Here is a 22,560-nt window from a genome sequence, read left to right as displayed (position 1 = left end):
CCACAGTTTCTCATCAAGAAATTGGAAAGCACTGCCAATTCCTTACAAACTTGCAGCTTTTAAAGTATGACACACCAATTATCTCATATATTTTTTTCCTGCAACAATCCTTTCCTATTTAAAATTCACAGCTTAAATGTCCTTCCAAAAAACCCACATTCAGACACTGAAGGATGGTTGTTAGCCAGGACATTTTGAGCTGCCCTGGCAAAGTACGGCACGCGTATCTGAAAGCCAAAATTCCCCCGCCGACTGTGGCTCTGAAGCCTCCGTGAGAGGTGATTTGCAGAGTGTGACTGTGAATGGCAGCCTGCGAGAGAAGACAAAGTGAGAAAGCAGAGGAGGAGGAGCAGAGTGGAGGAAGGAATGAGAGGGGTCTAAATCAATGCCATCCACTTCAGCTCAGTGCCAAGAAAGACAGATGCTCTCTCTATCTGTTTGTGTGTGTGTGTGTGCGTGCCTGCACAGACACACATCAATCAGGAGTTATTTTCCTTCAAGTCTATTTCTGCTTTGACCAATTTCATTCTAGATCAATGTAAGATGGAATGGAATACATACTGAGTTGAATTCAAATTAAACGTGAAATTAAACACATATTGATCACAGCGTCCAACTTTCTTTGCTGTCCATTAAGAAGTTGAATGAATGCCACAGTCATTGTGCATGACAAGCTAAAGCACAAATGCATTCTGGCAGATTTTGAGGAAAGAAATACTGTGTGTGTCTGTTTGTGTGTGTGTGCAGCTATATCTGATGAAGGAGGCACTTGTTGCAAAAACATTATCAGATAACTGTCTTATATGTCTTATGAAGCTTTCATCCAAAAAAAAAAGAAAAGACAATTTTTAATGAAGGGACATGTTAGAAATTTTGGACCTGCTCCACATTTAAACACTTGTCTAGACCTCATTCACTCTCAGTCTGGACAGTCCACTGCCTTGGAGATCACCCAATATCATTAATACACACTGCAATAAAACGCCTTCTCAAATTTGCAACTCTCTGCATGCACATGTCAGAACCATAGAAGCCCACTTCCCTTTTCAATAAAGACACAAGTTTGCATTTCTGCCCCTGAAGCAAGGACTGGGTGACCCTGTTAAATCAGAAACACTATCTCCCTAAGCTCCATTTCCATATGTATACATACAGCAAACCCAGCAAAGCTACAAAAATAACTCTGCCACGCAGTGCTTAGAGCACAAACCTGCCCTCTCTGAAGAAACATGAGAATACAGCCTGCTCCCTGTGCAGTTATAATTCATGGAATGTCACAGTTAAGTGTTAAAAATGTAACAAAAATAGACACAGGTTTTAAAAACAGTCAAATATGTGACCCTTTTAACACCTGAACTCAGTAGTGTCAGCACAAAACAAGAGAATAAATGCTGAATGGAGCAGTTACAATCTTACCTGCACCATCAGTGTTTGGTCTAATATGTTTTCATTTAGTGCTGGGAACTGCTGGCAGTGAGAGCTGAGACCTGTTGCACAGACAAATCTGCATAGCCAGCATACCAGCATGCAGTCTTGGCTGACAAGAAACAGAAACAGTCGAACACCCCACCTGTAACTGTTTATGAATCGTCTGTGCCTGGGGTTTTAACACCACCGCCCCCTCAGTCTTCACCGCTCTCACCACCTGCCTCTGCTCCGGCCTCAGCTGCCTCAGCTTCCCCGGCTCTCTCAGCCCCTCGGTCCCCCTGTTCGCTCCGGCCCCGATCTCTGCCGCTGCACGCCCCCCCGCCATAGTTGAGCAGCCCTGCCCGGCTGCAGCTGTATCCAGGCTGGATCGACTGCAAGTCTGGTGTTCTACACCCACAGCGACCACCCATATGAGAGCCCCGATGATCGAGTTTCCTCCTCTGTCACCTGCTGGTGGGGGGTTGTGGGGACTGACCCACTAACATTTACAGTAGTGCTGTGCCAGTTATCACCCTGCCTGTCATGCCCATTGTCACGTGCTGTTATTGTTACTGTGCCAGTCAATTCCTTTGTGTCAACTATGTCTGACCATGTCCAACATGTCCAATTCAGTGTCATTTAAGATGCTGAAATATGACTTTCACTGATGAATTTAAGTTAAGACGTGACCAAATTAAGCAAAACACTAACATCCTCTAGCTTACAGTTTTGGGTGCATTCTTGTTGCATTATTTGCATTATTTCTTTCTCCAATGTGATGTAAGGTTGAGATATTTTCAGTGCAGCTATAATGGGTTTGACAGCAGAGAGATGTTCAGCTACCTAAAATATCACCAGAGCTCTCTCCACCTACACTACCTACAGCACATGAAACCCACAGCTCAATGCAAGAAGTTTAGGCTTGGACTCTGGAGGCTGTCAGCAGCCATTTTGGGAAATGTTAGAAATCACAAACAGGAGAAGAGGAAGAGAAGACGGTGCTCAAAGAGCTAAGGCACATCAAAATGTATAGTGTGTCCTCGTTGCATAATAACTCCTGGAATACACTGCTCATCAAGGACAACTATATCTGAAAATGAGTCTATCCAAAGTTGGATTTAACCTCTAAGTCTTTATCACGAATAACATCATTATGCAAATATCTGATTCATATGCATGGGTCTCCCTCAGCACAGGATCAAAGCACATGCGTAAACGTTAGTTCTAATGGAAACCAGTGATGTTCACACCCAACATGTCGTACTCTCACTTGCCACATGGTTCCCTTCCTGCAGCCTCAGCAGCAGACAGACTAAACAACACCATCTCTTAAATACCAGTTTGTTCATTAGTACCAACATGACCCTTCATGATGCCATCTTCTCTGACCTTCACTTAAGTAAGAAACAGTTTAAAATGTTACATATGGACAGACAGCTTTTATTCACCTGTATTAATAACCACACTTACAGCAGAAATGAAGCTCACTCACTCGTTCCAAACCGCCTGTGTGCCTTTAAATGACTCCATTCATCACTGCTCTTATCTGATTAATTTGTGGAAAACCTGTGGATCTACTCGCGCCACTAAACTATTCTCACATTAACTTCCCACCCACACGGTGAGACTGAAGCTGATATCATTGTGAAGTCATACACTGATAATTCAAGCTGAAAATGAACTACCTTAGGTTTTATTTTTAGAAAATAAGTCAGTTAGTGCTCTGTAGTATTTGCTGTCAAAGGCAGTGAGAGTAGTAAGAGGAATTCTGATATCAGGAGATACAAGGGTGTATCTGGGCTTCATTCATGTGGGGAACATGTTGTTTAAAGAAGGGGGAGAGCATTAAGGAGAAATATTCACCTTAGATCATGATGCGCGTATATGTTATTCACTTATTATTCCTTTTCTACAGCTAGTATAGCACTAAGAGGAATAAGCTTTTCTTTTTTTTTTTTTCTAACTGGCTTACCGATGCTGATGTCCAAGCCTGGAGGAAGGTTTGATAAATATATTATTTAAATTGGTTTCAAATAAAAACATTCATTGGAGGAAAGGTGGAAATTAAATAACATTTCTCATTTAGCTCTTTGCAACACACTGACACCAACATGTACTATATGCATCTTTACTTGGTATATTGCTGTCTCTTTGTCTGAGTTGGCAAAATCTGGCATTGTCTACCATTGTCCTGACCTTGTGTAAAGGATATAAACTTTACTGCTGCTATTTAATAGAATCCCATTATAACAGCTGTGTTGTTAATTCACTCCAGGCACATCCTCCTGCTACATTATTTTGTCACAGTTATACTGTCAGGTTATTATGGCTTTGACCCATTCTCTAAACACTGCTAATTGATTGCAGTGTTGGTTATGTAGGAAATAAATCTTGCTCTTTTGTTGGACACATTGTAAGTGTCTCTGCACCTTCTAAAAGCCCAAATGCAAAGTAATGCAAATGACACAAGCAGAGGAAAAGCAAAAAAAAAAAAAAAAAAGGTAGCAAAATTGAGGCAGGAAATTCAAGAAACATAAGTAGTGCAAGAAGAATCTGCTCACACTAAACCTCTTTGCATTTACATGTTTCACCTTTTCTACACAGGTTATTCAGTTTCTCATTTACAAGAATCCAGACATCTAATATTGGCCCATGGCTGAGGAAACATGAGCAAATAGGAACAAGGAGATAGCACTAACAGGCCCGAGCACTCACACAGACAAACACATGCATGCCAACACATACTGCGCATACACATATGTATCTACAAACACACACACACACACACACTCACACCATCATGGTAAATTACCTCCTCAGCTCCACAGGAGTCGGCAATTTGAGGGTGTCAAAGTCAAGGTGCAACATGAAACTGCCATTAATAATAGCCGCGGTGATGCCCCTGCTAGTGCTAATCAATGCAACACATTAACACACGTAACCCTGCGTCACACGCACGCCCACTCACCCACACCCACCCACACACAAGTACACATCTGAACCATGTACGTCAACATCACACTGAGAAATGAGACATAAAAATGAAGATGTTTTGCGCAGACATAGTATTATTGCAGTTACTCATGCGCCAAAACACACACACTCAAAATTGTCAGAATGCAGGAGCTTTAAGAGCACAATGTTTAAAACATGGAAATGCTGTTAGGGCATGGTGTTACCTTAAACTTTTGGATTAGCATGCGTGCTGAGGGCTGATGAAGGGGGAGGGGGGAGAATAGAGATGAGAGCCAAAGCTTAAAGCAATACTAGTGCTCAGCTGAGATGAGCAGTCTGACAACAAGGCTACAAGCCTTGTGAATAAACAATGAGCGCACAAGCCAGAGGGTAAAGGTAGTAGTTATTTCAGCATGATGACCATGCCGACCTCTCTAACTGCTCAAAGTGTACACACGCACACAAAAGACAGGCAAACGCACACACACCATGTTGACCTTTTACTGTACTCTGTCCCTCTGTACTGTTTGGAGGTCTGACAGACTGGAAACCACTTCATCCATGCTCACCTGGTGTGTGCATAAACACACATGTACGCGAAACACACACACACACACACACACTTAGTACACAGAGCTGGGGGAGTCTGCCAAGCAGAGGAAGCCTTGCGTCAATCAAGTGTCAGGGCAACCAGGGGAGAAGGATATCAGGCCATGGGTGAGACACTATAAATAACCCAGCCCACCTTGGTAGTCAGGGTCATGCAAGCACACGCCACACACACACACACACACACACACATACACACACACATACACAGGCATATGCATTCACATATTCTCTCATTTGATTGACAAAATGCCATTAAAAAGCACAAAGGAGCAACTAAATACCAAAAAAATCTGAGTGGTTATATGAAAGTAATTTTTCGTTTAGTGTGCAAAGACAGGTTTGTAAGTGCAGAACAGGTTTTGACAGAAAGCAAGACCTGAGTTGTGTAACCACTGTCACAACATTTGAACAAACCACAGGGCTTCCTTCATTTGCTTTTTCAAACTAGCACACTCACACACGACTTACACGCAAATTTTGTTCGTTTTTAGTCTTTCTCATGCTGACAATGAGAGCAGAGCAGGATCGTTTGGATTTGATGTAGGAGTGAGGTGACCCCAACTTCTAAGTAACATCAAACTACTTCCCACAGTGGTTTCTCAGCTTTTTTATTTCTCTAAAAACACTCTGACTAGAGCCTCATTCAGATGGGATTTTTTCCTCTAGGGATGACTGGGTGATTTCGACATTGCATGTGCTGGTTACTTATTTTACAAACGCACCATCCCCATCCCAGTAGTAACTACAGTTGTAAATTTTTACGGAGTATCTCTAAGTTTTAAAAATATCCTTTTGAAATATCCTTGTCTATTACGAACTGACTCCTGAAATTTGGCAATGCAATGACTTTGGTGACTGAGAAGCATGACAAATATTTTACTGTCCACCTCCACGATTATTAGTTCTTTAAATATTGAGCTATAAAAAGATACGACAGATATAGGCATGTCCTGTTTGAGCCTTTTAATTAAAAACTGTTGGCAAGCACCATCTAACTCTCTCAAGTACTCATCGCCATAACAGCTGGAGAAAACTGAGAAGATGAACATGCAAAAAATCTGAATTTCACTCTCAAAGCTTGTTTCACACTTGAAACTATGCCTGTGCACACTTGAGATACTTGTTTTGTGCTTTTTCTGTAGTTTAGGCATCAGTAAACACACATCCACGAACAGATTTAAGGGTTGTAAATTTCAAACCTGCTCTATAAAACATTTGCAAAACACTTGCTTCCCATCCATCCAGAATATATCACATCCTTTCGACTCATTCATGTTTGATTCATTCCCTTGACTTATAGCCTTTTATTAGGTTAGATGACAATAGAGAGGAGAGCAGAGCAGAGGAGTAGAAGGGAGAGGAGAGGAGAAGAGAGGAGGAGGAGGTAGTTCGTCTCGGCCAGGCTGTAGGCCGGTTTGGCTCAAGAGGTGGATAGTAGAAAGGGTTCTTCAAACACGTGCAAACCCTTTGTGACCTATTTTCTGGTGGCCTATAGCAGAGCAGAATCAGTTGTCATGGCAACATGCATTTCACATCTCAGCACCCATCATCATCACCATCATCATTATCATCATCATCATTATCAATGGCGCTCCATAGCAAAAGGGAGAAACAAGGGAACATGCTGCTACAGTTTAAATCTGATCTTTTCTGGGGAGGCTCATGCGAATGAAACAAAAGGAGAGTGGAGATGAAGTCTAAGAAAAGACTTGGCAGAGCAATGTAGTTATGTCATGTGTGGAGTCATTCTCAAGTCTTTCTCCCTGTTCCTGCTGACACACCACCTCCACCTGAATGCATGGCAGCAGGCAGTGGAGGAAAGATGTGGAAGCAAAACAGCGGAGTTGTGAGTTGTGTGAAAGCGACCAACGGGGAAAAAAAAATAAAGAAGGGGGTTAAAAACAGAAGGGAAGAGGAAGTCATACTTTGGGCAACGGCGTTTCGGATGACCGGACTTTCTTGGGAGATATCTGTGAAGAGAGCAAGAGAATTATTTTCTTGTTTCCCCCTCTTCAGAGATATCTCCTGTGGCATATTGCTGTTCTCTGTTACAGGACTTTTGCGGATGTCTGAGCACGTATTTTCCTGTCAGCAAGACCTGTAAGTGGTTCCTCAAGGACGAATATATATGTTAGCCTGGTGATTAATGCTCACAATAGTGCATTTTGTGTCATTGTTTAAGATGTATTTAAATGCACCCAAGTGCTGCAGTGTTATATATCAATTTTCAATATGAGATGGAAAAACACATTTATGGGGCGAGTGTTCTTCACATATTATCAAGGTCAACAGAGATGGGGTACGCAGGTGTTGTAACACACACAAGACAAAGGGGACTAGATTCAAAGCTGAAGGGCACTGGTCCACTGAAAGATTTGAATATGGGTCACGCAAGCAGTAAGATGGGACCACAGACAGTACAATGGAGGAGACAAAAAAAATATGCCACAGTCTAAGCAGTGACCCTGTGAAGACCCATGAGGCCTAACACAATCTCCAGTATGCAAGAAAAGGCCATAACAATACAAAATAATCATATGTTCTGCAACAACCCAGAGAAAGGTGCACAGAAATATTAATCTTCCAGTTTAGAAATGACTATTATTACCTATAGCCCTTTTTCAGTTGATCATATACGTCAGTGAGATATGTTAAGAAGAACCAATGAACAACAACACATCAGAGGAGACACTCAGAAGGTTCAGAGACAAGAGGAGACACACAATCACAGTCACAGGGGACATAAGGAGGAGAAATTACACAGGAAAATGAAAAGGAACACCAGTTTGCATTAGGGTTTCTGATGAATATGGCATTATTTAATGGGAAAGTTTAATAAGGTACTGTCTTTAAAGCTCCATTAAGCAATTTTTGACCAGCAGGGGCAGAACATCTATGGGTTCATGGAGTTCTTGTGATAAATATGTTAGCATATCTGGCCTATGTTTTGTTCTTAACTCTACATTTTTCATAGTTTTTTGGGTCTGTTGTCTTTCTTTGATGGTCAATAGGATAGGACACAACATGCATTACAGGCTGACCAGGCATGTTACAGTAAATGTATGCCTCTGACACAAATACCTCACTCTTCACCTGCTTAAATTTCTACTTTGTGACCTTTTTGTTAACCTCAGGTCTTGAGCAACAGAGAGCTGAGTTGGCTGTTAAAGTGAGACGCTGTGACCTTTGCTGAACAGTGGACAACAGTCCAAAGACTGTCTTGAGTCAGTTACATTAAAGACATCAACACTAGGTGGCTTGGCACAGAGTGAATGGAACAGGGCCACATGCAGGAAACAATAAAGACGTCTCCTAGTGAGACATCGTGGGTGGTACTACTTTACTTTTGTTATGAAACCACTGAAATATAAAATGCTAAACTAATGTAACAGTAGTTAGAGTCATGAACCCCTGAGTGTACTGAATTGAGAAAGGGCAATTTTATTGCAAATTCAACTCTTTATTTGTAAAAGGAAGACTGTTATTCTTAAATGGTAAAAACATGCTAAGTCTGGGACTATGAGGGAGTCATTAAATCTTTCTTTAATATCAAAAAACTGCTTAATGCAGGTTTAAAGCAATATCATTCACAATGATATAACTATAATCTCATATATGAAATGGAAATATGAATAGTGTGAAGTGGCCAGATGGCACTGGAGAATTATCTATTTTGCCTTTGAGGAAAGACAACAGAGTGTAACAAGTAGAGGATGGAGTGGTGAGAGACAGAGACAGTGAAGTGAAGAAGTGAAGACAAAGTGAGAATGCAAAGACAAGTAAAAGGAATAGGTTTGGCACAGTGGAGTAAAGACATGAGGATTGTTCAAATATAAATTCATACAAATACACAGAGAGCGGATAGATGTGGCTGAGAGTGGGGGAGAAACAGAAGAATGAAGAACAAAAGAGTTACAAAAATGCAGAAACAAAAATGGGGCAAGCAATACAGCAGAAAACGTTACTGATTTGTCCCCAGTGCTCAGGCCTGATGCCCTCTGTCCATTCACACTCTACCTTCATTGGTGCCAGCTGGATGGGGGTGATGTAGGAGGGGTCCACCATGGGCTTGGGGCGGTTGGCAGTGTCCGCCAGGAGGCTCTGCCATTGCTGCGGCAGCCCGGTGAACTTCTGCTCCCGCGGGTCGAAGCCCGTGTGGACCCGGTGCTCAAAGTTAGACGGAGCTGAGATCTCCAGCCGTTTCTTCTTTTTCCCAAACATGCTGGAAAACCCTGGCAAACCTGGCAAACCAGAGAAGAGAGCTGTAGACTAACACTTACATAGAGAGATGGCACTCATTACTGCACTGCTACACTTGTTTTGAAGGGCAGTGCAAGTTATTCCCCTTGTTTTGGCTTTTTTTTTTTCTCAATCTGTGCTTCCCAGCCTGTTTAGCACCATGACCTTCCATGTATATTATATATGTGTGGTATGTTATATTTAACTGTACACGGGAGGTGTGACACCACATCAGGCTGAGTGGATGCAGACAAGTGTGTTATTAACCTAGTTTGAATCACAGCATTATCAACTGAGCACTTTTCATACAATATCAGACATGCATTATATTTCATTTGTTGCACACAACAAGGCACAAGCAAATATGGATCAAAGCTTTGACATGTAAATAGTATGTACTGTTCAAGGGTCTTTAAAGATGCCGTTCAGTTATTAATAATCATGTGAATCCAGGTGAAACAGTTTTTTATAGTGAATGCAGCTGATGAAGTTGGTAAATATGCCATTAAAAAAGTTTGTTGCCTCCTGCTCAACTTTATGAGCAAACCTTAAAAAGCTCTATAAAACTTGTTTATCTCATAAAAGTGAGAAAAATGTAGAGAGTGTAGAGAGTTAGTGTGCAGCAAAAACTATGCCTCAGGATCTTTAAATATCTAACCAACCATCTCTAACTTGCCTTTCAATGCAATATTGAGCCTTGCAGATAGCACACTGTGGTATACCACATGGTAAGGAATCTACAAAGGTATTGGCACTCTCATGAAACAGTAAATATAAAGTCAGGCAATAATAAAACTGAGCTAATAATCATTCTGGTTATTATAAAGTCAGCACAGCAATTAATTAGGCCTTGCTCACCATGCCTGCAAGCTGCACGGTTAAAGCATCCCAGATCAGTCAGACTGATCAGACTGGCTGTAAGTGTCAGTTTTATACTGAATGATGATGGTGATGTTTTATATCGTGCTGTGCTGTTATGTTCTTTGCCGCTCTGTAGCATGCTAAACTCAGTCTTATAATGCTGCAGGATACAAACAAGGAAAGAACAAGCAAAAAAAGTCCAAACATGCAAGAAAAACCAAGTGTCCACTTTGGTTATATAATATAAACATCAGGGAAAAAAACTAGCTGGTGCACTGAAGCAAAAAGAAAAAGAAGAAAGTATGCCAAGTTAGGATTGTGGGTACTTTATGTAAGGTTTGATGGTGGTTTACAGTATGCACCTACTCTCAGAGACACATTGTGAATGGCTGCTGCACTGCTCCTGCCTGCTTGTACTACAACACCAAGAGGAACTGTGTGGAAATCCCATCATGGTATTAGTGGTTTGGGTGGATGCATGATGTCCAGTCATAGGAACAAAATGTCATGCTGTTGTTGGTGTCGCTGTGAATGGAATCTATTGTGTCACTCCTTTCTAGGAGGCATTGTCCTCAGAGAAAAACAAAGTCATCCTTCTTCGCCCCCTTTCCTATTTTCTCTCTCCCCCCTCTGTTATAGCTTTTGCACAGATAATGTTTGCTGTGCCAGTCCATACAGGCCACTCATTCCTGCATTTAGACACATGCATTATACATATGTGTTATGCACAAAACAAGCAAGAAACCTCCACTTAAGCAAACACATTGGAGGGTCTCAGCAAAACCACTTGAGGTCTCAAGTTAATATGAAAGTATGTATAATTTGCAGCAGCTGTCATGTCCAACAGTTCTCTGTGTAACTGATGGTTGACTACACCCCGTTCTCCTTATCTACTGTTGCTGTCAAGCTTTCTGTCAGAATGAAAACTGTTGTTGTTGCTAGCAAATTTTATCAGCTTTATCAACTTTGCACCTTGACTCACACAGAGTAGATGATCCAGTCCTTAACAGGTAGTTCTCTAACAAAGTGTAACCTCAGAAATAATCTAGTTAGCTAATCTCTGCCTTTAAAAATAATTCTAAGTAACTACTGTGGGTATCAAGATAGTTAGCCTGCTACTGTATGCAGCTTACAGAATAGCAGTTGAGCATACTGTTTAATCCATTCCTTACACTTTGGCTCCTGTGCTTTTAGGACTGTACACCACTTCAAGTGGAGAGTCAGCTGCTGAATAAGATCAGACAAACATTCCGGTTAGTTGCTAAAAAGTATTAATTAAGTCTGCATAGCAGTGCGCTAAATCAGTCTTAGTTGTGAAAATGACTAACTCTTTTGACTTGGCAGTATCTCCTGAGTAGATGTAAAGACAGAAGTCACTGAAGACTTTATTTCTAAATGTAACTTTAAACAGAGAAGGCAAAAAATGTAATTATGGAAATCATTCTCAATCATTTCCTTTGCTGCCCGGCAGGAGAGCCAGACAGACCAAATTAGTGACCTCAAACAGGAAAGATGAAGAGATAGATTGATGGGAGGAAGGCGGGGGGGGGGGGATGGGGGGAACAACGATGAGAGCAGTAAGGGAGCATGGTGGGGAGATTAAGGGGAGATCTAGAAAGGAACAGATAGAGGAAACAAGAAGAAAGAGCCAAAAATGTTAAGAGCGGCAGAGAGAGGATGGAAGCAAGCTGAGAAGGCTTAAGGCTTTTGTGATGCATACAGTGCAGCACAATCATAGCACAACAGATTATTATGCGGAACGCAGCTGCCTTTAGAAAGCTCAATACTGGTTTAAAAAGGTGTTAAGTCATAGATAGAAACCTCTTCCCAAAGGCATGTTTACACAACTCTGCCCTCTATGTTTACACTGCAATGATTCAATTATGTATTACATCAACCGTGAAAAAGGTTGGAAGAGACATGTGATTAATCTTTGTCTTCCTCCCAGGCCCATCACATTGTCTGATTCATAAAATCACGTGACTTAAATACTCTCCACAGGTATCCCCTTAGAAAACCAGCAAAAACAAATGCCTTACAGTCCATGGCCCTCATTATTTCCATTTTATGCTGAGCAACAAATCTCTTATGCAATGTGGACACATCAGCAACCCTTTCCAATTTTGGCAGTTGTCCACTTAAACCTTCACAAATTGACCCAAGGTTACTGACCTTGCTACTATTTTTAGAGCATGTAAATAAAATGGCTTCTCCAAAATGAAACACTAACATGTGGATGTTATGCTGATTAGAAATGAAATTCTCATAATAACTCCAAGACAACATCAAGGAAAAGGCTGAACAATAGCTCCTCTGAGAGGAAGAGTCTGACAGAAGGCAATGCTTAAATATTCTGTAAATATCAACTATAAAGTTGCATTCAGCAGTCACTGCAGTGAAACACACAGTGACTAAATAGGGCTTGATCGCAGCCTTGCACTGACTCATCAACTGACACATGCAGTAGCTGAAGCCCTTGTTACCTTAGAGCAATATACAAACAAAAACAAAAACACATCCCATAATGTTGGATCCAACTATGAACCAGATCTCAAGTGTAGTGGAAGTGATCATCAGACTGGGTCTAAAAACTGTCTATGAGCATGAGTAAGCTTAAGTAAGTTTGGGGGAGTTTGTACTGTAGGTGCACCCAAACCAGGCTGGCATTTACAACACAAGAGAAAAGTGTAAGAAACTGATTCATATGTTTGTCTAGTGTCATTTCAGCTGCAATCATCAGCATGTCCAGGTAACTAGCTTACTATACCTACAGTAACAATGTTAGTGCTGCTACCAAAGGCATTTGGGGCATGTCACTAGGCTACTACATTATTTTGTGAGGTCACAGAAAAATACCTGCTCAGGACTGGAACATCTGTTCTGTAGGAGCCAAGTCAGAGATTAGAGTAACATTAAGAGCTCTGTCCTGCTCTTTATTTAGACATTTACATACCAACAACTCTCATTTCTTGTCTGTGTTTCTTTAGCCAAACTCATCCCATAAGTATGCATTAAAGCATGTAGAGTATCATCTTCTATAATATGCATCCAAACAATCCAAGGGCTATATCAGAGTGACATTTTAACTACACATTTTAGGCACAGAGTTGTCAATCAAATCACAGACACTAGCTAACTAGCTTTAGTAATAGTCATCATTTCAGCCAACAAAATCCACAGTTGTCTGCTAAAAATGAGAAGCCTGCTCTTGTGAAAAGCTTGAAGCAGGGTTGAAGAGTGAGGCAGGGTTGACTGAACAGTCAAATGGGTTAAGCTTGATGTAAGTGCTATGTCTTTTATTACTATTAATTTCACAATGGACAAAATATTTTTGGAACCCAATGTTTCCCACTCTGCAGTCTGTAAGCAGCCATAGAGAAGATGGAAGCCCCTGACCTAGATAGGTACATCTTGGGAATGAGATTATTAAAGGCTAGTAGGGCTTAAGTCGTCTAGGCCAAGCTCAACTGCTAAGAGACACAACAACACATGCGCTCACACATAAACACAGCACTGAATGCATGTTAAAACAGCAGATGGAGCTGCATGTTTATGCACTCACAGAGTCCAAACTTACTCCTGCAGAGCTTTTAGCAGCTGCCCTCTAACAACAGTCGAAAACAGGTTTAGACTGAGATGTACTTTAAGTGTAGAGGCCTCTGGGAATTGCCTTCATGCAGAGGCCAGAGGAACTACTTACTGCACAACTTCTCTTGGCTGCCACATAAGCACCTCTTGAGCTGTAATTTATGGGCAGATTGTAAAGCACTTTGTGAAGTTTCAGACTAATGCCTGCAAGGTTATTCTGCCAAAGAGTAACAATGTCACTCTGATGAGAAATTGCACCTGGTAATATATGGCAGAGATTATGAAACTCCATTATTCTACAGTACATGTGTAAGACTGGGGTGAGCTATGACTGTGTGTGTGAGTCTGTGAGTGTACTGTATGTATTCCCTCATAAACCACAGCTCTAAGGGCTCTTGAACTGAGTGGAGCTTGAGTAACTAAAAATGTAGATTGTTCTGTCACATGAATATGTGCCCTTTGAACATGTGAGAGCAATATATTTTGATGTTCCTGTCATATTCAGTGTGGTGTTGTGAGAGGCATTACCTAATGTGCATATACATAAACATCCTGTACACGCAAAACAGAAAGATGCTAAGCCATGCAGGGATATATGCAAATATATGTGTGCATATTGGAGGCTAACCTGTACATATACACACATATGCATGTATATCAACACAAACACACAAATATACTTAAAGGGGCGACTAGTCCCAGGGCAGAGATCCTGACTCCCAGGCTGATTTGTCTCCAAACCATCTGTCACCATCTGAGCCTCCACAGGCATTTCCCCTTTTGTACAACAACACCTCAACAGACACACACTTTCACTGAAACCTGCACCCATGCTACAGCAAAACAGGGAATCTGTGCATGTGTGTGTGTTGGTGTTTGTGTTGTATGTATACTGTGTCTATTTTTGGATGCTGAGCGAATGTTAGCGTTCTGCGGCAGCATGGTGTATTCATGTGTTTTCAAAACACCACATTAATTTTGTATCCTTTAGATTGTAATTTAGAAGCATAATTTGGTATTGAGATGCAAAGCATTCACTCATGCACAAATATGCAAATACATTTCATACATAATTTAAAATGCAACATGAAAAGGACACAAATTCCTCCTGATAAACAAGTCGAAGGAGGGGTAATGTTCTCGTCTTCACTTGGCACTACAGGGAAGAGGAGGAATTCCTAATTTAATTAAAAGGTCAAATGTTTCAGTGCTGAAGAACAAAACCTGATGGTACATTTTTGCTCAAGGTATTATCATTTTCCCAGTACAGCTTTACTGGGTTTAAATGACAGAAACTGCACAAAGTGAGAGCAAATTTGTTTCTGCGTCCTCATCATTAGTGTCTTCGTACTGTTATCCCTCGTCTCTTTTGTCCTGCCCTGCCCTGCTGTCTGCTGTTCACTTCTGTACCATTTGCATTCACTTGTTCTCTCCAGACCTTGCTCCTACAGATGATTTAATTGGCTCAGAAACTGTTAACACAGACATGCATTTCCCCTTCCATTACCATGTAGATGTATTTGTAGAGCAGTAAACAACTTCAGCTGAAGATGAAGCTTTTTATCATCTGCACACTATTTCTTTAAATTTTTATATCGACCCACACGCAAACTCATTAAACCACTGCTCTTACCTGGAAACAAACTGATGGTCTCTTTCAACCAATCAAAGTGCTCCGGATAAGCCATGAAGAGACAGTCCAGGACAATCAGAGCCTACTCAGATGTGCTTTGATGTCAAATTGCACTCCCCATATATCCATTATGCACCTCAATGTTCTTTCAACAAAACATCAAACAGCGAATCCCCCGCTTGAACCATGATTGCTGAATTATGAGCCAAAAATTCCCTAGAGGAGCGACACTTCAGTGAAGTCATCGAATTGACAAATCAGGTCAGATCCAGGACCCCCTGCAGCCCCCAGCGAGCTGCTACTACTACTGCTAGCCTGCTGCTGCTATGACTCTCCCTGCCTGCACGCTCTGATAACTCCCAATGTGAGATGCACAGGGCACGAAAAAGTGCCTACGCCAGCAGCTCGGGCCAAGTCACGGCCAGACAGTTTAAGCCCAGACCCATCCCATTTCACTTTCATTGTTTGTCTAACTGGGTCTGACCGGCCGCGTCCCAAACTGAGCACCCTCTGACCTTCACTGTCCTCCTCCCACTTGTCGGTCTGTCAACAGAACCACAAAAACAAGAGAGAGTAAGTGTCCTCTGTGTTCTCACAATCCACTGTACGGTGTTTGTGTCCTGCTTTCCCTGTCAAACACATGCACAGAAAAATGTCTTCCACTGATGCCAGCATGTGTGGATATCAACTTCAGTGTCAGGAGCTGCACCACCAGGCGCCCTCTTTCACAAGGCAACTCACACAGAGGAAGACAGATAGTGTGACGGAAGAGATAAGATGGAAGAAAGAGAAAGAAACAGCTGGTCCAGTCAGCGGCTGTGACAGAGTCTGGCCATTTGCCGATGCTAAGGGGACATTTAGCGGTGGCAGCCACAGACAGGCCCCGTGCTGAGGGCAAACACACACTCACACAAGGAGTGCGTGGCTGTCAGAATCACATTGTACAGTAATGTCCCCTCACAAAGAGAGAGCTTGCAGGTAAAGGTAGGCATGGGCATGGTATGGGAATTACACAGTGTCCTTCTGCATGGCTCTGGGCCAAATTACAATATGGTAAATTATTTTAAGAGTAAAGAAATCAACACTTTTTACAGTGTTGTCTGCCAGTGATGTCAGTGACATTGTCTACAAGAAGTCAGACTTCGCGCATTGTTTCTATCCAATCAGTGACAACTCTGAACAGTGTGTGGCCTGTTCAAAAAAGGTGGTTAGATAACTACTGACAAAAGCAAACAGCTGACTTATCTGTGAAATTACCTGCTTTTCTGAATTAAATCTGACTGTCAAGCACAATGGAATACACACACACACACACACACACACACACATATATATATAGGGCCTGCATGGTCATGGTAATGTAAGTGTCAGCAATAACTTTTATGAGTCACTGATCAATATCAGGACCTGTGTTAAACACGTTCATTTGCAATTAGACCATTGAGCAGGAGTAGCCACGGTGAAAGTCTGCAAGGATCTCTTTTATTTGTTGTAGGTGCAGCCTGAGCTTCTTCATTGCACCTCATAATTGCTGCCTGGATTGTATTCGTTGAAAACGCATGTTCCAATCCATGAAGTGTGACATATTTACACACTGAAGTCACAGAGAGGAGATCAGGGTCGATGGTTGGGTGTACAAAGCAGAGCTTTGACATCAGAGGCTGAGGTTCACATCCCGTCACCCACATGTTTCGGCCACTAAAGCACTTGGTTAAGACTGGTTGCCTAAATATAATAATGAAAACATGAATCACTGCCAGTAGCAGACGTTGTAAGGAGTACACTGGTAGACAACATTTTGCAGATATACTCAAGAGCATTATTGTGTTGGCAGTGAGCAGTTTGATATGTTCATGTTTCCAGACAGGTAAAGGGCATTGATAATACAAACCATGTACACATTGCATGTGATATGATTCACACAAAAAACTGTATAGGGTGTATATTGAGCAAGACTTTGCTACAAGAACAAAATTATGAAAAGTGTGTCAAATTTAAATCAATATCTATAGGTTGTCTGCTTTAGATATACCACAACTTATGGACTTTTGATATCAGCCAACTACTTTTCCATTATGGGAGGGGAGAGTGTGTTTGATGGTTAAAAGGCTTGTGCAGCAGACACACCCCTCTACAAGTGCTACTGGATATAAATACACATGCCACCTTCAAGGGTCTTATCTTCTCTCTCTCTCGCTCTCTCTCTCTCTGCCAAACACAAACACACATGCAGAGGAGTAATGTAAATGCTCTAGAGGTGGGGAGGTGCAGACTAAAAAGAGAGAGCGACAACTAGAATTATGGCGGCTGAGGCTGATTTGGCTATGCTAAGAACCCCACACTTTAAAGACATCAATACAGCACCCTCCACGTGGCTAATGGGCAGCTACATCATAGCTGTCACAAGACGAATGCTTGTTAGGGAGATAAATGATAATTCCTGCAAAGTATGTTAGTGCAAAGTACAGGCTGTTGTTATTCTCTGGTGGTGTAATGTTTAGCAACATCAAAATCACTGCAAAAGACAGTCAGAGAATTTCTGAAGGGGAGATATCCGATTCAGACGGGGCCTTGAAGTCTCTCACTGATCTTTCACTATCGAGGGAAAGGATCAGCTAAAGTTGTTGTTGTCTCCTCATGTGGTAACTTAATGGATGAATATAGCAGAGAGAGGATGGGGAGGTACTGAGAGATCAGGAGAGTTATCTAAATGAGATCTCTGCAGTCCTGAGGACAGAGGAGTGTGTGTCACTGTCTGAAAAAGAGTGTGCGCGCATGTGTGACCATGTGTATTTGTGCAGCTGTGTGTCTTGGCATTAAAGCAAAGGGCGACCTAAAACTAAGTCTTTGATAGTGTCACTTCCATTCAGTGAGTTTTGTGTGGATCTAAGACAAAATCTCACTGGAATATTCAGTGTTTATGTGACCATCCATTTTATGCCACTTATTCTGGTCTAGGTCTTCTGCTGGACCCTTACTAGATTAGCCCAGACAACCTTTTCCCTAGCCACGCCCTTCAGCTACTCCTGAGGCTTTCCACAAGCTAGATGGGAAATGTTATCCCTCCAGCATGTTCTGGGTCTGCTTCCAGTTAGTAGTGCCTGAAATACCATCACAAGCTTCCCTGTCTCCTTTCAAAGTGAAGGAGCAGCGCTATGTAAACATCAGGTCTTGAACCCTGGTTCAGTCTCAGTTATCGTTCAAATGATTTATTTCCATTTTGTTCTTTACTGGAAGTTGAACTGCGCAGTTTAACGCACTCAAAACAACAGAAAGAATGGATCAGTTGAAAGCAGTCTGCAGCTGTGGGGACCCCCTTATACAAAATTGATACAACCAGGCCTTATATTTGTTTTGGGGTTTTTTAACCCATATTTATTTGCATTTTGGAAAATCACTAAAGTCGTTAAAGGAATGCCAAATTAGCTATTAGAAATTCCTGTTTGCAGGCTGCCCATGAATGCACAGACAACTATCACTGGATTACTTTGAAACTGAGGAAGACTTAAAAATGTGATGGTTTTAAGACAAGTTCTGGAGTTTTCGTGAGAATTGTTTTTCTATGACTTCTAAGTGGATGTTTATTTGCATTGGACATCAGATATAATGGTATCCTTAACCCTCCCCTCCCTACCTTAGTTTAAAGAGCTGGTTTAGAGAGTAAACACCAATTGTGACTAAAACTTAAATCTTTTCTTCAGTAGCCATATCCAGTGGAAAAATAAATACATCTGGTTTCAGTAACTCCTGACTGAAACAGACCCTGAAGATCCAGTTCTGCCTGACTTTTAAATAAACTCCACAAGACCTGGGGAGTATTGACTTTTTGAGGTTTTTATTACTTCAAAACAAATGGTAATTTACCTATTGCCAACAGTATTTTCTATAGTCAACAATGAAACATAACACAAATAAAGGCATCTGTTTGTGAAAGACAAAGTTTTTCAATTCTCTAGTGATGCATTGTTTCCCTGCAACCCACTTCCTGGTTCGAGCCCAGACTTCGAAAAATGCAGCTTTCCAACACATTCATTCAGAAAGAATTTGATGGGGAATAATAACACAACACCACAACAGAAACAATAGACTCCACAGTGAATCAAATAAATAGAAAAACAATATAAAACAATATAACCAAACAATACAATATAAACATAACACGAAAGGTGGGACTTGTCAGTGTAATTATTTGTACACAGTATGTACAGGAGTATTGCTTGCTCTGACACCTGTTTTGAGTCTTGCTGTTTGTAGTGGTTGTTAGATGTTCACATACAATATAGAAAATAGCACATAGAAAGTCCACTATACTGTACACCTCAGCCAACAAGCAAAAGTAGATAAGGACATGTTCCTTATCTGCAACACGCGAACCTATACACTGATAAAGAATGAAGGAATAACCATTTCTCAGTCCTGCTATCAACACTATCAAGCACGTGAAAAGAAGACTCTGCCATATGGCATTAGTTTCAGTGCCCCAGGGCTAACATCTGTATGCAGACAGCATCCACATCCAGACTGAAGAGACAAATGTTTCTTTTTTCAAAACTGAGAGCAGTCTTTTCATAGACGCCATTTCAATGAGACGCAGTCATACATAAAGAGAATGACTGGCAATGCTGCAGGGAACTCTGTGACTATTTGTTTATGTTAGCATCTGGATGAGTGTGCGTGTGTGTGCTGTATATGTGAGTGCGTGTCTATGTGGATTTGGGATGATGGTCAGCTATTGAGGCCCAATGAGCCACAGCCTATATATCTCTATAATGTCCAGACACTTCAGATGCTGCACATGAATTAATGATAGAAAATATGTGATTATAGACTGTGATTATGGTATCTGGTGAAACAATGCAACTTTATAATCTTTTCACTAAGAGCTTGATTCTATCAATATGTGTTAATGGTGATACCTGCCTGCACTGTACATACTCGCTCACAGTGCCAAAGTATCTAACACCCTCTATTAGGTTTTATTGCTATTGCTTATTTGCTCCGATGCACATTGTTATCAGATATTAAAATGGTGTTTAAAACTATAAACTACAGTTTGATATAATAAACAGTTCAACAGTAAGTGTATGGTTGAAGGTCCTCTAGGGAAAGAAGATCCTACAAACCTACTGCAGCACTCACACCTTCAGAATGACTTGTAAATCTTAATCTCTTGGTCATTTCATTGGAACTGCTGGGATTAAGGTCTCTGCTTAACTCACTGTCCCCAGCTGTCTGACAAATTAAACCCAGACCTTCAGGTCACTACAGGTATTTAGGATTTATTGATTTGAAGGTCAAGATGTCTGGGGTAAAACTGAATTTGGTTGAAAGGCAAAGGTTAGATGTTAAGGTTACACACAGTTGTTGTTTCAAGAGCACTTAAATGTGTAGCAGGCCCTAATGATACACTGAAATCATGTGATTAAAATAACGTTGAAACAACGATTACCTTGATGTCTTTTAATCAAGTATTTACCAAATCTCACTCACTGGTACAGAGGTTTGAGAGCAGTTATCATCAACTCTGCAGTACACCTCAGCTCTATTGAGTGTTTTATCATCTTTCAGCTCACGGTTTCAGTTTTACAGCCCATAACTTTACAGACTGGTTCACTCTTGCAGCTCTCGTAGCTTCACTGTCAGCCAAAGCAGGCAGCGGTTTTTAGCAAAAAAACTGATAAACCCACTGTTCATTATCTACAGAGCTCTAAACCCAAACAAAGCCAGAAGGAGAGTGAATATTTGACTTATGATCATCAGGTGACCTCCAGCACATTTAAAAAAAAATCAGTGTTAATGTTGCTAAATGTCTGCTGGCTGTGTAAGCAGGCAACTGTTTGCTAACAAGTTTGTCACAACCTCCTTTGGGTGACAATATGTTAGAGCTGAGTTAACAGCTTCTTCTACTGCCCCAAAGTGGCAAAAACAATCAATTAATGCCACTTAAATTTATATCATTCGAATGATATCATCATGTATTATTTGTAATTGATAATCATCATTTGCACTCACTTTACATATAATCCTATTAGTTAAAAAATATTTTGAATTACTGAATTATTAATTACATGTTAACTGAAATGAATGCTGTACATTCAGCATTAATGATTACAATTTGAAATAAATCATTAACCATCTGTAACAAATGATGCTTGAAAAGAAACCCTACAGCCTCTGACCATTAAAAACGGTGTACTTCCTGCTGGTGGTTTTTCTAGGCTAAAAGCACTCTGTTCTTTGAAAGCCTCCTCCTTTCCACCCCATTATCTACACAAGGATGTTAAACCCTCAACTTAATCGTTCATTATTGATAGCTCGGCAAGAGGCCTTCCCTCCTGGTGTTATGGGAAAATGGTTAAGGCTGAGATGTAAAAGATGTAGGTTAAGGAGTTGTGGAGCCAGCCAATGGCTGGGCAGAGAGACGTGGGCCGTGCTTATGTGTGTATTGTTATGTGTGTATGTTCTCCAGCCTGAAAACTGCTGGGGCACAGTGTGCGTGCCTACCCACCATGTGTCCTGTATGTAAGTGTTTAATACTGTCTCGAAAGCAGATTCAACAGATCTCCCCACATCAGCGGCAGCCATCTTGGTTGTTAATGAAATTGCTTCAGAGCCACTCCTATTGGGTCACTGTATGAGACCCAACCCATTTTAGATAAATGGTTATGATTGGCCTCTTACTCTTCCTTACACACTACTTCAGCATAGGGGAATCCAAAAGCTTAACCTGCCATGCATTGTTATGGTTGCTAAGCTGTGATTGGAAAATTGCTGTTTAGAGGAGGGGTTTAGTGAATGGTCAACTGATAAGCATGACAGCCCTTCGTCAAACAGCCATCAGACAGCATTTCAGTCTAACTGAGACATATGATTGTCTGATTCTGCTCGAGCTTTCTGCCTCTTAAAAGGAAGTTTTTCCTTGCCACTGTCGCCTAGTGCTTGTTCATGGTGGGAACTGTTGGGTCTCTCTCTGTAAATACCTATTTTAAAGTGTATGGTCTAGACCTGCTCTACTGGTATATCAGCGGTCATGCCTCTGTAAAAACTGTGGCAAGACCTGCTGTTTATGAGCTGGATAACATGACTCTGACAGCATATCAATCCCTCACATTTCAGCCAAGGACACAGAGCAAAACGTCAGCTTTGACAGATGATGCAGCCTGGGATTTTCACCATAACAGCAGAGGACTATCCAGTTTACACCACAGCTCTGAGCCACTTCTAGTATTAATCCTCAGAAAGCCACAAACATGCAGCGGGAGAGG

At 41.3% G+C, this 22,560-nt stretch overlaps 1 protein-coding gene across 1 annotated transcript in view; it reads right to left on the bottom strand.

The window, feature by feature from the left end:
* Positions 1–15,902, bottom strand: part of pak5 (p21 protein (Cdc42/Rac)-activated kinase 5) — a 39,919-nt gene extending 24,017 nt beyond the window's left edge. The window contains 2 exon segments of the mRNA XM_051071968.1: positions 8,992–9,215; positions 15,296–15,902. Of these exon segments, the coding sequence (XP_050927925.1) occupies positions 8,992–9,215; positions 15,296–15,350 (279 nt within the window). The 5' untranslated portion in view covers positions 15,351–15,902.
* Between the last annotated feature and the right edge of the window lie 6,658 nt (positions 15,903–22,560).

This window comes from Lates calcarifer, linkage group LG7_1 (assembly GCF_001640805.2).
Source record: "Lates calcarifer isolate ASB-BC8 linkage group LG7_1, TLL_Latcal_v3, whole genome shotgun sequence".
Classification (NCBI taxonomy): domain Eukaryota; kingdom Metazoa; phylum Chordata; class Actinopteri; family Centropomidae; genus Lates; species Lates calcarifer.
Note: the sequence above shows the minus strand (reverse complement) of the source record. Positions and strands in the feature narration are given on the sequence as shown.